The 14,634-nt window shown below is 44.8% G+C and overlaps 1 protein-coding gene across 6 annotated transcripts in view; it reads left to right on the plus strand.

Annotated features, from left to right (window-relative positions):
* The window catches only part of nav2a (neuron navigator 2a), a 131,982-nt gene that overhangs the window by 24,177 nt on the left and 93,171 nt on the right, over positions 1-14,634 (plus strand). For all 6 annotated transcript variants that reach the window (XM_055899114.1, XM_055899109.1, XM_055899111.1 and 3 more), the window contains exons 2-3: positions 5,716-5,833; positions 8,503-8,555. In XM_055899114.1, coding sequence (XP_055755089.1) covers positions 5,716-5,833; positions 8,503-8,555 — 171 coding nt within the window. The remainder of the gene's footprint in view (positions 1-5,715; positions 5,834-8,502; positions 8,556-14,634) is intronic.

Raw genomic sequence — 14,634 nt, forward strand, 5'->3', positions numbered from 1 at the left:
GCCAGGTCCCTCGGAGCACTTACAGAGGAAATTGTGTGTATTTATGGAGAGAGGCGGACAGGGGCAGGTAGCATGCTGTGTGTACAGTATTTGTATTTTATTCCTGATCCCCATTAGCTGCTACCAAGACAACAGCTACTCTTCCTGGGGTTCAATCACAATTACATACAATAAAACAATGCATAACACAACACATTATTACACACTACTCTACCATAACATATCTACAATACAAAATCAATAATACAGAAAAATAACAATACTTAAATGTAGGTGTGGGGCCTCCCGAGTGGCACATGGGTCTAAGGCACTGCCTCGGTGCTTGAGGCGTCACTACAGACCCGGGTTCGATCCCAGGCCGCGACCAGGAGACCCATGAGGCTGCGCATAATTGGCCGGCTGGGATGTCCTTGTCCCATTGCGTTCTAGCGACTCCTTGTGGCGGGCCGGGCGCAGAGCACGCTGACTTTGGTCGCCAGCTGTACGGCGTTTCCTCCGACACATTGGTGCGGCTGGTTTCTGGGTTAAGCGAGCAGTGTGTCAAGAAGCAGTGCAGCTTGGCAGGGTCGTGTTTCAGAGAACACATGGCTCTCGACCTTCGCCTCTCCCGAGTCCGTACGGGAATTGCAGTGAAGACTGTAAGTACCAATTGGATATCAAGAAATTCTGGAGAATTCTGGAGAAAATGGGGTAAAAAGTTTTTTTTAAATAAAACATTTTTGGGTCACATGCGCCGAATACAACAGGTACAGTGAAATGCTTACTTACAATGCAGTTTTAAGAAAAATAAGTGTTCAATCATTTACTAAAATAAACTGAAGTAAAAAATAAGAAAATAGAAAAATTAACAAAATAACAAATAATTAAAGAGCAACAATAATCAAACAGTAGCAGATTTTAGTGCTTGACTGAGTTACAGGACGTGGAATAGAGTTCCATGTTGTCATGGCTCTATGTAGCATTGTGCAGTTTCCTATAGTTTATTTCTGGACCTGAAGAGACCAGTGGTGGCATGTCTTGTGGGGTATTGTATGAGTGACCGAGCTGTGCGCTCGTTGCTTAAACAGAAAGCTTGGTGATTTCAACCTCTTGCAAAGACAAGCTGTCGATTTGGGACAAGGGCGAGAGGGGAAGTATGCATGAATGAACAGAGGTTCAATATGGAGAACACACAGGAAAGAAGTTTGAGCAAACTTGGTGTACTGTACTTGCAAAAATCACTCAAGTTACAGCATTTTGCAAGTTGTTCTTTTACGCACCTGGGAGTAGAAACCTCACTTCAGGAGCGAAAAAGTAAACGAGTGAAATTGTATTTTCAGCGCCCAGTGCTATGCCATTAGGAAATTGAACTGAGTTTAACTTCCTGGCGCGATGCCAATGTATGTGGCATCTTGTGAGTTTGGGTGTTTTCTTAACGTGGTTCTCTTTCACTTCACTAGATTAAGACATAATTGTATGTTAAGTGTCATGCTGTTTTAGGCTGCTTTGTGAATGCGAATGGGGGGGTGGGGGGGGGGGGGGTGGACGTGTAGACGTGTTGAACTATACTTGTGGGGACCAAAAGTCAAATGCTATTTCTACGGGGTTTAGGGTTAAGGTTAGAATTAGGGTTAGGAGCTAGGGTTAGGGTTAAAGGTTAGAATTAGGGTTAGGGTTAAGGTTATGTTTTTGGATTAAGGTTAGGGTTAGGTATAGGGTTAGGGAAAATTTTGAAAATTAGGATTTTGAATGGGACTGAATTGTGTGTCCCCACAAGGTTAGTTATACAAGACTGTGTGTGTGTGTGTGTGTGTGTGTGTGTGTGTGTGTGTGTGTGTGTGTGTGTGTGTGTCTGTGTCTGTGTGTGGCACACAAGTCAAAGGATGCATGGCAAACAAAGTGAAAGATGAAAGAGTAAGTTAATCCCTTCTCTTTACACACGCATGCATGTACACACACACACATCCTCACCTGTTTATCATTCCCTACTTCAATCAGTATGCAATGACTAGCTGTGAGAGTATGCCTTTGACATCAAAGCATCCACTCCAATCACCATCTCTTCTCTTCCGAAAGTCCCTACCAACACAAGTAAAGGGCATGTCAGTGTGATGAGCTGCCTGTCCTCTCCCTCTCTCTCTCTACCTCCCCAGCCCATGACCCAGCCCTGTAGGGGGAGGCCTGTGTGCGTCATGCCCTCTGCGGGGCATCATATGCTGGATTGATGAGTCAGCAGGTCTGGGTGGTGTTTGGAGGCTGGTTGTGGGGCGTGTTTGTGTGGCACGGCCAAGGCATGCAGTGGGAGAGAGACAGTTGTGTGTGGGCTAAGGGCATCTGTGTGTGTGGTTGTGTTCGTAGAACATTGCTGTTTGTTTACTGGTCCGAGTGTGTGACCCTTTAGATGACACACGCGCACACACACATCCGATCCCAGCCGCTCAGTGTCACATTGCATTCCCTTGAGGAGGGAATGTCCCTCTCACCAATTTACAGCTCCCAAAAAAAGAACCCCAGTCCTGGGATGAGAGGGTGGGATGACTGGGAATTTTCGAGAATGTTGCTGATGTGGGACTTCCCCCTCCTGAAAGAATCATTGATTAACAAGTAACAAACACAACACTGATGAAATAGAAAATCCACTCATCTTTTTCCCTGTTTGACATTTTAGGTCTGTCTTCCCCGCTGACTTTATTTACAAACTCAACACTAAAATGGATTATTATACTATTACGAACACGCATATTAGCTAGGGGGTGGGATACTGTCAGTTCGGTTGGTGGGATGCTGTCAGTACGGTTGGTGCGATGCTGTCAATCCTGTTGGTGCGATGCTGTCAGTACAGTTGGTGCGATGCTGACAGTACGGTTGGTGCGATGCTGTCAGTACGGTTGGTGGGATAATGTCAGTACGGTTGGTGGGATGCTGTCAGTACGGTTGGTGGGATGCTGTCAGTACGGTTGGTGGGATCCTGTCAGTACGGTTGGTGCGATCCTGTCAGTACGGTTGGTGGGATGCTGTCAGTCCGGTTGGTGGGATGCTGTCAGTCCGGTTGGTGGGATGCTGTCAGTCCGGTTGGTGGGATGCTGTCAGTACAGTTGGTGCGATGCTGACAGTACGGTTGGTGGGATGCTGTCAGTACGGTTGGTGCGATGCTGTCAGTACGGTTGGTGGGATGCTGTCAGTACGGTTGGTGGGATGCTGTCAGTACGGTTGGTGGGATCCTGTCGGTATGGTTGGTGGGATGCTGTCAGTACGCTTGGTGGGATGCTGTCGGTACGGTTGGTGGGATGCTGTCGGTACGGTTGGTGGGATGCTGTCAGTACGGTTGGTGGGATCCTGTCGGTATGGTTGGTGGGATGCTGTCAGTCCGGTTGGTGGGATGCTGTCAGTACGGTTGGTGGGATGCTGTCGGTACGATTGGTGGGATGCTGTCGGTACGGTTGGTGGGATGCTGTCGGTACGATTGGTGGAATGCTGTCGGTACGGTTGGTGGGATGCTGTCAGTACGGTTGGTGGGATGCTGTCAGTACGGTTGGTGGGATGCTGTCGGTACGGTTGGTGGGATGCTGTCGGTACGGTTGGTGGGATGCTGTCAGTACGGTTGGAACTAATCAGATATGTTCTGGAAGAGCGGGGATTTTCCCTGTGATGTGGAGATTTCCCAGAGTGGCTGACAGCGCAGCCAGACACGGATCAAAGGCATCTTCTGGTGTGTTAAGTGCTGTTTCAGGCTTCTTTGCTAACGGGGTAATAACCCTAATAGTTTACAGGTTATTAGTGTAAGTGGGTTGGACAGCACAGGCCTTTTAGTGTGTGTGTTCTGGTTTTAGTGAGCGGGATTTCAGCAGCCTTGCACTGTAGAGTTTTGAAGGTAGGACTCTCTCTCTTCATTTTCCCTCCCTCTGTGTTCCCTATTCTCAGTGGCCCGTACTTCTTCATATACCCCCAGGGTATGTTTGGATCTTAAGTCCTACACGATGTGTTGTTATTGTGATAGTCCTTCCAGTTCAACAAGTCATGACATCCAGGGATCCACTGTGTCCTTTAACCGTTGGTGTCAGTCATTGATCGGTGTCAATCGTGAAAACACATTATTTTGGTTGAAAATACGTGGAAAATATGTCTTTATCAACACCTTGTGCTCAATGGTTTGATATTCCCCAGATACAGTATGTTACAGGATTACATCCCCATAGAGAATGAACACATATTACCAGCTTTATTTTGTGTTGAGTATATCCCCTTCAAATCAAGGGCTATTGATGGAACATTGGATTTTATAATACCGATGGGGAGCATTCAACTCGGCATATGTTTCATCTCCAGTAATAATGATGAGCCTACATGAGCTGCTGTGTATGGATTTGGATAGTTTGGATCCACCATACTGCCCTCCTCCCTTTACACCTGCCCCCTCCCACCCCCAGGGGGTCTTTAACTGGTTCCTGTTCTGCTCCAATGATTGACAGCTTCTCATTTTACCTTGTTTTTAATTACACCCAAACCCCCCGCATTTTACCTGCTGCACAAAACGGCTTCAACCCACATTCATTTTCTTACTGCGAGAATGTTATCCTTTGCTTAAACGCTCGTTTAGCACTGTCTGAGCCATGTTATAGCTGTGTGTGTGTGTGTGTGTGTGTGTGTGTGTGTGCATGTGTGTGTGAGAGAGAGAGAGAGAGAGAGAGAGAGACTACTTAAGACAGAGTTTGAACCTTGCTCTGTGTGTGTGTGTGTTTGAGATGAAGCGTTCAGAGCAGTGATTCATATGATGAGTAACACTGAATTGGCCCCAGGTCTATTTACCTTTAAAAACACAGAGAACTGGGGTCACACGTGCACGTGATGCTTCATTTAGCTGGTTGAAATACCGAAGTGACGGCAGCAACAAAACATTGCTCAGGTTCACCGGGATGCCTCAGACGAAACACTTATGTCAGACTCAATTCGGTTACTCCAGAATTGTATTGACGATTTGCCTTGAGATTTTGAACTTGTTTCTACAACTTTCCACGTGAAACACACTCTTTAGCAACATTTTCTGAATATGTTCAGCATCCCCTTCCCTACCTAATTGGCGTTATTTCTAATTAAGCATCACTGTGTCCTTACTTCAATTCTTTTGTTTGTTACCAACATGTTTAATCTCAAATATCTCTCTCTCCGACCATTTGCATCGTTCTCACCCTCTGCTCTTACTTGGGGTTTTCTTATTTACCCAAATAAATCCCTCACCGGCCTTCAATCCCGGAGAGGCAAGCAGCCTTGGAGGAGAGAGAGAGAGAGTTGTCTACAACAACCAATTACAAGCGAAACTATTCCGATTATTCAGACACTTAAATCAAATCCCCGTACCCCTCCCCCGGGCACTCTGAAGGGCCTTTTCTGTCGTCGAGCTCGTGATGTCAGCGCCTCGTTGAAACCGTCCACTCGCGCTGCTGCGCTATCCGAGCACAATGGTCCCAATTTGAATACCAGGCGGATAAATGCCAGCCCTGAGCCCCAACAAAAGAAAAGGGGCTGCGCGGGTCCTATTCAACCATGTTGTTATTTTATTTGAGTCGTAAATTTATTTTAATTTGAGTCATTTTGTCCTTTTTAAGTGTTATGGGATTTGAAACACCCCGCATGGCTTCTTAAAAAAGCAGGGTGCGCAAAGACTTGTGTTTTGCTTTTGATATTAGTCGTTAGCTGGGCGTCTAATAAATGGACGCTGGTGTTTTGTGTCCTGAACAGATCTATACGGATTGGGCCAACCACTACTTAGCCAAGTCAGGACACAAGCGACTTATCAAGGACCTGCAGACAGACGTCACGGACGGAGTGCTGCTGGCGGAGATCATACAGGTTGTCGGTAAGGCGTGCACTTTTACTAACCGTCTCTTCTCTCGATGCTAGTATTACCGTTACTGCTTATGAGTTCAGTTGATCGACTAGACTTTTCATGCTGATACTATATTTATACTTTGAAGTTGTGTATGTGTATGTGTACAGTAATCGCCATGATGTTTAAATGCAATTGGTGATGAAGTGTCCTCATAAAGTTATTACTTTCAACATTATTAACGTATTATCAACAAGTTATTATTCTCCAAAATTGAGTTGGGGAAAATCCCTCGGTTTACCCCCTGAAATATTTGACAATGGTGCAGTCAGAGAGAAGTTTGACCGAGGGAGAGTTTTGTAATGTAATGTCATTTTGCGCCCCCTCCCCTTATTCAGAGTCCTGTAATTTTCCCACTTCACACGCTCCCCTGTCATCTTTTAAAGAGGACGGCTGGTGGAAGGGGGAGACAGTGCCCTGAGGTTACCACACTGTCACATCAACTGACCAATGACTGATTATCACTCCTCTGCTTCCCAGAGTTCTGTAGAACTGTGTATCAGAGATTATAGATCACATTTCTTTGTACACAGAACACTGCCTCAAATCTCAGAACACATACAGAACATCATACAATACTCATGTAGAGCACACATAGAATCAGGAACAAGAATAAATGAGCGCAGAACACGTCGTGGTCCCACGTCGTCGAACATTTGCGTAGACTAGAGTCTTCATAGAATTCGGACTAGAATCTGGAGTAGAGAACAAGAAAAAACGTATCATTTTGATCATGCTTCTCGGAAAGTCAAGAGTAGGCTAGCGGGTCTTTAGGATTTTTTTTCTTCTTGCGTCCACGGCAGGATGGGTGGGTTTGGAGACACCGAGTCCTCTGTTCTCTTTATCTTTGTGTCTTTTGATGCTCAGATTTCATCTCAGTAGTCACTGGATGGCGAGCTTCATCACGGATGCGCGTTTGACATAAGCATACGTCTTTGATGATCTGTTATGACACAAGCTGGGTTGCCTTCCGTCCCCTGATATAGTAGAGCATGATTTCTCACCGTCAGCGGTCTCTGTATCCCTAGGGGACAGTGTAGGGTAAGTAACAGTGGCTCACGCTATTGTAAACGTGCACGCACGCAAGCGCACACACTCAAATGCACAAGTAGGTGAGGTAAAGCGGAGGTGGTGTTCATTGCAAAGGACGTCTACAGCTGACTCATTTGACTAAGTCTGTCTGACTGTGTCGCTGGGCTGTTTTTGACACTCTCCCCCCCCCCCCCCCCCCCCCCAGCGGACTACTGCTATACGGGTGTCATGTAACTGAGCTCTATCCCTCTTCCAATCCCTATATGAGTGTCCCATTCACCAGTTCATTCATAGTTTCCTTTCCCCCTCTCTATGTAGATGGGGGGAGAAAATATCACACCAGACAATTGCTACTGAAATCTGGCCATGCAGCTCAGTGGGTGTGAAGCAGGGGGACAGTGACACGGTGACACAGGGTCAGAGACCTGGCTGCGATCAGTAGCACATTATTTTGGTAGGAGACAACAGGGGAGACCGAATGACAGATAATGGCAGGGTTTAGACGAGTCATAATATATACTGAACAAAAATATGAACGCAACATGCAAAAATGTCAAAGATTTCACTGAGTTACAGTTCATATGAGAAAATCATTCATAATTGAAATGAATTCATTAGGCCCTAATCTATGGATTACACATGACTGGGAATACAGATATGCATCGGTTGGTCACAGATACCTTTGTAAAAAATGGGCCTCAGGATCTCATCGGGGTATTTCTGTGCATTCTAATTGCCATCGATGAAATGCAATTGTGTCCGCAGCGTATGCCTGCCCATACCATAACCCCACCGCCACCATGGGGCACTCTGTTCACAACAGTTGACATCAGCAAACCGCTAACCTACATGACGCCGTACACGTGGTCTGCGGTTGTGAGGCCGGTTGGACGTATCGCCAAATGATCTAAAACGACATATGGTAGAGAAATGAACATTCAAAAATGAACAGCTCTGCTGGACATTCCTGCAGTCAGCATGCCAATTGCACGCTCCCTCAAAACTCGAGACATCTGTGCCATTGGGCTGTGTGACAAAACTGCACATTTTAGAGTGGCCTTTTATTGTCCCCAGCACAAGGGACACCTGTGTAATGATCATGCTGTTTAATCAGCTTCTTGATATGCCACACCTGTCAGGTGGATGCATTATCTTCGCTAAGGAGAAATGGTCACTAACCTTGACGTGAACACATTTAGGTGGTAGTCAGGTTCCTGTGGCAGAGATCCACAGTGGGCCCCACCAGGCTGTAGGGTTGTCAGCTGAGAGAGAGAGAGAGAGACCTTGTCTCAGCTGCTGTGGGATGGGCTCCCCCCTCTAAGGGAGGGGGGAGCCACACACACCCCTTCTGCCTGGCCCCTAGTGGCCCCACACACATTTGCTATAACTAGATTGGGTTTCATCTCTCAGAAGAAAGAGGGGGCAGTGACTCTCTCCACCCAGTCACAGGCCTGCTCTCCTCACTTACTCTCTCTGGCACTGAGTAGGAACATGCTGGAGTAAGAACCAGGGATATCACTAAGAACACCTTTCTCTCTCTCTCTGTGTCCCTCTCCCTCTCTCTCTGTGTCCCTCTCTGTCTCCGTCTCTCTCTCTCGTGTCTTTAGCCAATGAGAAGATTGAAGACATCAATGGCTGCCCTAAGAGTCGTTCTCAGATGGTGAGTGACCTTCCTAGGGTTTCCTTCTATTGGTTTGTGTGTTTGGCAGTATAACGTTAGAATCCTTGTGGCGGTGTGTGTGTGTTTGCTTGTATGTATGGGTGAGTGTGTGAAGTAAAAGTTGCTTTTGATGTCTTGGCTCACCACAGTAGAGTGGTTGTGTGTTTGCGCATACGTGCGTGTGGACTTAAGCAGGACATTTAGAATTTAGCTCTGTCTCAGAAGACATTTGTCCAATTTAACGGGTATGGATATTACTCTTGTTATTTTCACATATGTGGCTTTGCGGTCAGTCCCTGTAAAACATCTGGCCTATAGACAGGCCATTGGCTCTCACTTTAAAGGTCCAGAGGCTGAGGTTTGGTGTCTGGAAGAGAACTAAGCTTGCTTCATCACATTGCTACTAGAAATAAAAACGATAGTTATGTTGTCTAGTGGACAAAATGCAGACAGAGAATTCAAGTTTCAATGACAATAAAAGCTTGAGCAGGGATGGCAATGTTGTAATGGCTGTGGTTACTGTATAAGGATTCCCTTTTGGAGAGGGCTTTGGCTAGCATACTCTTTTCCAAGGCAAAGGCTTAGTTCTACTGTATATTCATTGCTGTGTTTATTGTTTGTTGTGGCAGTTTAACATTACAACCCATGAAAGGGAAAGAGGGATACATAGTCAGTTGTCCAACTGAATGTATTCAACTGAAATGTGTCTTCCGCATTTAACTCAACCCCTCTGAATCAGAGATTGCCTTAATCAACATCTACGTCTTCGGTATCTGGGGAACAGTGGGTTAACTGCTTTGCTCAGGGGCAGAACGGCAGATTTTCGCCTTGTCAGCTCGGGGATTCGATCCAGCAACCTTCCGGTTACTGAGTGTGAGAGAGAGAGAGTGTATTGGTGTCCACTTTTATATGCGCATTTTAATAGGCGTAGGTATTTGTAAGAATGTCTAATTTTGATAGGGCTGACCACAATTAGTCAACTGGTCGATTGTGTGGTCGATAGGCTGTTGGTCGACCAAGATTCTTTTAGTCGAGCAGTAGCAAATATATATACAGTGCCTTCGGAAAGTATTCAGGCCTCATGACTTTTTTCACATTTGGTTACATTACAGCCTTATTCTAAAATGGATTAAATACATTTTTTTCCCCCAGCAATCTACACACAATACCCCATAATACCAAAGTGAAAAACAGGTTTTTAGACATTTTTGCAAATGTATAAAAAAAAATAAACAGATACCTTATTTACGTAAGTATTCAGACCCTTTGATATAAGACTCGAAATTGAGCTCAGGTGCATCCTGTTTCCATTGATCATCCTTGAGATGTTTCTACAACTTGATTGGAGCCCACCTGTGGTCAATTCAATTGATAGGAGATGGAAAGGCACAGATCTGTCGATATAAGGTCCTACAGTTGACAGTGCATGTCAGAGAATTAACCAAGCCATGAGGTCGAAGGAATTGTCCGTTGAGCTCCCAGACAGGATTGTATCGAGGCACAGATCTGGGGAAGGGTACCAAAACATGTCTGCAGCATTGAAGGTCCCCAAGAACACGGTGGCCTCCATCATTTTTAAATGGAAGAAGTTTGGAACTACCAAGAGTGTAGAGCCCGGACTTGCGTCCGGACTTGAACCTGATCGAACATCTCTGGAGAGACCTGGACATAGCTGTGCAGCGACGTTCTCCATCCAACCTGACAGAGCTTGAGAGGATCCGCAGAGAATAATGGGAGAAACTCCCCAAATACAGGTGTGCCAAGCTTGTAGCGTCATACCCAGGAAGAATGGAGGCTGTAATCGCTGCCAAAGTTGCTTCAACAAAGTACTGAGTGAAGGGTCTGAATACTCATGTCAATGTGATATTTAAGTTTTTAATACATTTGCAAACATTTCTAAAAAACAGATTTTGCTTTGTCATTATGGGGTATTGTGTGTAGATTGATGAGGAAAAATCTGTTTTCGAAATAAGGCTGTAACGTAACAAAATGTGGAAAAGGTCAAGAGTTCTGAATACTTTCCTAATGCACTGTATAAATGTGCCCATTTGGGGATCTGATAGTATTTCTGATTGGCTTAACGCACCGATACTATTTCTGATTGGCTTAACGCACCACCACTAATGAGCTGTGGAGCTTCTCAAAGTAATGTTTTCTTCACCTCAAACAGCAAGCAAACAAAGTATGTTTTTACATCCGTTGAGAATGACAATGGCTCCAGTGGAAATGTCATAAAATAGTTCTACCTGATTTACTTCTAATCAGTGCTTGACTTGGACTGAAATAGGTTCCGGTACTCATTTTGGGTGCTGGTACTGTTTATATTTAGGTGCAGGAGTTCCACAATACTTTTGAGCTATTATTCTATAAGAGGAACAGGAGCTCAAGCAGTAGAAAATTTGAGGTGCCTGTACACCAGCTCCGGTGAGTTCTAGCCCAAGTCAAGCACGGCTTCTTATCCCTTGCGCAAATAGCCAACACCTGTGTCTGTCTCGAGCACCACTCTGAGGGCCCAGAATATTTTATACAATGTTGCAGCGCAAGCTTCTGCTGCTCAATTTAATCGTTGATACAATGTTCCAAGTTTGTGGCTATGCATGGCCTGTCTGCAAATGTGATTTATAGGATACGTTTTTTAAATCAGGATATTTTCTACCTGCAGGCTGCAAAGTCTTTATTTGTTGTCTTTATGTATGCTATTTTTACATAGTTGGTAATGGCAATAGAAGTCACTTTTTAGATTTGTATCATTTTCATTTAGATTTGGATAAAATGTTGATTAACCAAATGACAATGATCTTGAGATATAACGATGCTATTATAAACTAAATTAAACTGTTCCACGAAAATGTGCATATACAAGCCATAACTGCCACGCAGATCAGTAGAAATGGTAAGATAGATTGCCATTCCACATGAGAAAAGTTGCCGACTCCTCGTATAGCCTATTACCTGCAACGTTAGGAGAGTAATGGCAGTATCTGCAAAAGCCAGCAGGAGTAGGAGAACGGTTGGTTCAGGTTAAAGGTTTTTTTCTAGATCTCTGGCTCCCTCTTGAGTCATTTGTGCGTTATTTCACCAAACAGTAAGCTTAAAGCATCAAACAAGCGCAATGCATATAGTTGATTTGATAAAAACACACAGGGTGTGTCTATATATGGAAAAATACACCTTTAAAAATGAAGACCAATCGATTGGTTGAAGAACGACTTTCGGTCTACCACAAAATTAGAGTACTCACGTCTTAGCTAGAACCGAGCAGAAGTCAGAAGTTGCTGTCGTTCCAATTACTGGTTGTTCTGATACAAATCTGATCATATTTTCACTGCACTTCACACACTCCAAACAATAAACACATCTTAGCGCTAGACATTTTGTCAGTGCTTATACATTTTCCTGCTAAATCATTTTACATTTGTACATTTCATGTACTCGTATTCAATCATACTGGTTGTGATTTCCGTGTTCTTTGTGTTTTTTTTTACTTCAATGGGAAAATAGCCGGTATCCCTCTGAATGTGGAGGGTCGTAAATTGGCCAGTGTGCCAGTTGAAGGCAAATTTGGGCTGCTAGCCAGACCCCCCCCCAACCAAAACACACACACACACACACACACACACACACACACACACACACACACACACACACACACACACACACACACACACACACACACACACACACACACACACACACACACACACACACACACACACAGGAATCAGTCAGTCAGCCGATCCTCTCAAGTGTTCCGTCTCTCTGTGTCTCCACTATCAATTAGCCGGGTCCCATTAGAGGTTGATTATGCCCTCCAGTCGCCAGTAATTGAGACGTTCCAGGCTGCCTCTTGTCTCTGTAGTCCCTCTCTGGTCTCTGTTCCTCTCTGTGTCTTTGTTCTGTACAGTGATTAGAACCCTCTCTAAAACCTCTCTTAGCCTACCACTGAATCCCACTGTTAGCATTCTACAGCGAGAGGTGGACGAGACGGTGGGCTGACACTGTGTGTTTAAGTGTGTGTGTGTTTTTGTGTGTGTGTGTGTGTTTCTCTGTTTGGCCTGAGCTGAGAGATATTTGATGGGGGTGCGTGTGTTTGTGTGTCACAGCTGTGTGTCGTGTGTTGTGGCAGCTTGCGTGTGTGAACTCTCCAGCTGAAACGGAAGCACTCGAGCAATGCTGGAGGCAGGCGCAAACTGTCATTATGCACATGTCTACTGCTTTGTGCATTTTAATACAGAGTGGAAACACACACACAATTTCCCTGTTAGCCGGCCACTCAACACCCAGGACCTACTGAGAGCTCCATTAACGACACTTGACTTGATTGCTGTGGTAAAGCTGCATCCAAAACACTGAAAAGCTGCTGGCGATTGACAACTCTACCCTTAACCTCTTGTTTTAAACCAGCAAACATGTAAACAAGCTTAGGGCGTATAATGGAGTGATATAGCGCCTTTTTATCACCATCTTGGTCATTTTCATGTTCATTCTTGTAGCATCGCTCTGTGTTTCAGACGAGGGGGGAATAGGATTGCACATTTTGGGGAATATTCAGAGGTGGAAACTTTCCGTGGGAATTAACGGGAATATTTGGGAATATATTGGAATTTACGGTAATATATGCAAATTAATATTAATACTATTTAAATGTAGATGTTTTTTGCGTTGGATATATTGACCATATCATATGGAGACAGAAACATAAACCTTTTACCTTATCATAAGTAGACATAATTGTTTACTTTCAATAGAAATAAAAATATATATAATTTCGATACGAATAGAACTTTCATTAAATGAGTTGACTCTTCACATGGGATGATTTCACTGAACAACAAAAGAAAGGGAATGTTGAATGATCCCCAATGATCCTGCCATATTGCATCTCCATCCCAAAGCCCTTGCTTGGAAGTGCCAAGAACCTTGCCCTCATCCAGGTCAAGGTGGCGAGACATGGTAGAGATGACAACATAGGCCTTGTTGATCTCTGCACCAGACAGGATGCTCTTGCCAGCATACTTGGGGTCCAACATGTACTTTGCGGCATGTATGGGCTTCAGGCAGAAGTCTTCACGCTTTTTTATGTATTTCAGAACTGCAGTTTTCTCTGCTTGGAGAAACAGTGAAGTGGGCAGGGCGGTACGGATTTCTTCTCTTACATCTGCAAGCAGAGTCTGAACATCAGACAGGATGACATTGTCTCCCTCAATCCGTGCAATGGCTACTGCTATAGGTTTCAGGAGTTTTAGGCTGCTTACCACTCTCTCCCAAAATACATCATCCAGGAGGATCCTCTTGATGGGGCTGTCCATATCGGCAGACTGTGATATGGCCATTTCTTGGAAAGACTCCTTCCCCTCCAGGAGACTGTCAAACATGAAGACAACACCAACCAAGCGGATGTTGCTGGGCAGCTTCAATGTGGTGCTCTTATTCTTCTCACTTTGCTTGGTGAGGTAGATTGCTGCTATAACTTGATGACCCTTCACATACCTTACCATTTCCTTGGCTCTATTGTAGAGTGTATCTATTGTTTTCAGTGCCATGATGTCCTTGAGGAGCAAATTCAATGCATGAGCAGCACAGCCAATGTGTGATGTGAGGGTAGGACTCCTCCACTTCAGACCAAGCAGCCTTCATGTTCGGTCACCAGTGCAAATCCCTTCTGTGGTCCAAGGTCATTGATGACTGCCTTCAGCTCATCTGGAATGTAGAGACCGGTGTGTCTGTCCCCTGTGTCTGTGCTCTTGTAGAATACTGGTTGAGGGGTGGAGATGATGTAGTTAATTATTCCTTGCCCACGAACATTCGACCACCCATCAGAGATGATTGCAATACAGTCTGCTTTCTCTATGATTTGCTTGACCTTCACTTGAACTCTGTTGAACTCTGCATCCAGCAAATGAGTAGATAAAGCATGTCTGGTTGGAGGGGTGTATGCTGGGCGAAGAACATTCAGAAATCTCTCACAATACACATTGCCTGTGAACATCAGAGGTGAACCAGTTGCATACACAGCTCGAGCAAGACATTCATCAGCATTTCTTTGACTACGTTCCTCTATTGAGTCAAAAAAACTTCT

The sequence above is a fragment of the Salvelinus fontinalis genome, chromosome 35 (assembly GCF_029448725.1).
Source record: "Salvelinus fontinalis isolate EN_2023a chromosome 35, ASM2944872v1, whole genome shotgun sequence".
In the NCBI taxonomy this organism is placed as follows: Eukaryota; Metazoa; Chordata; class Actinopteri; order Salmoniformes; family Salmonidae; genus Salvelinus; species Salvelinus fontinalis.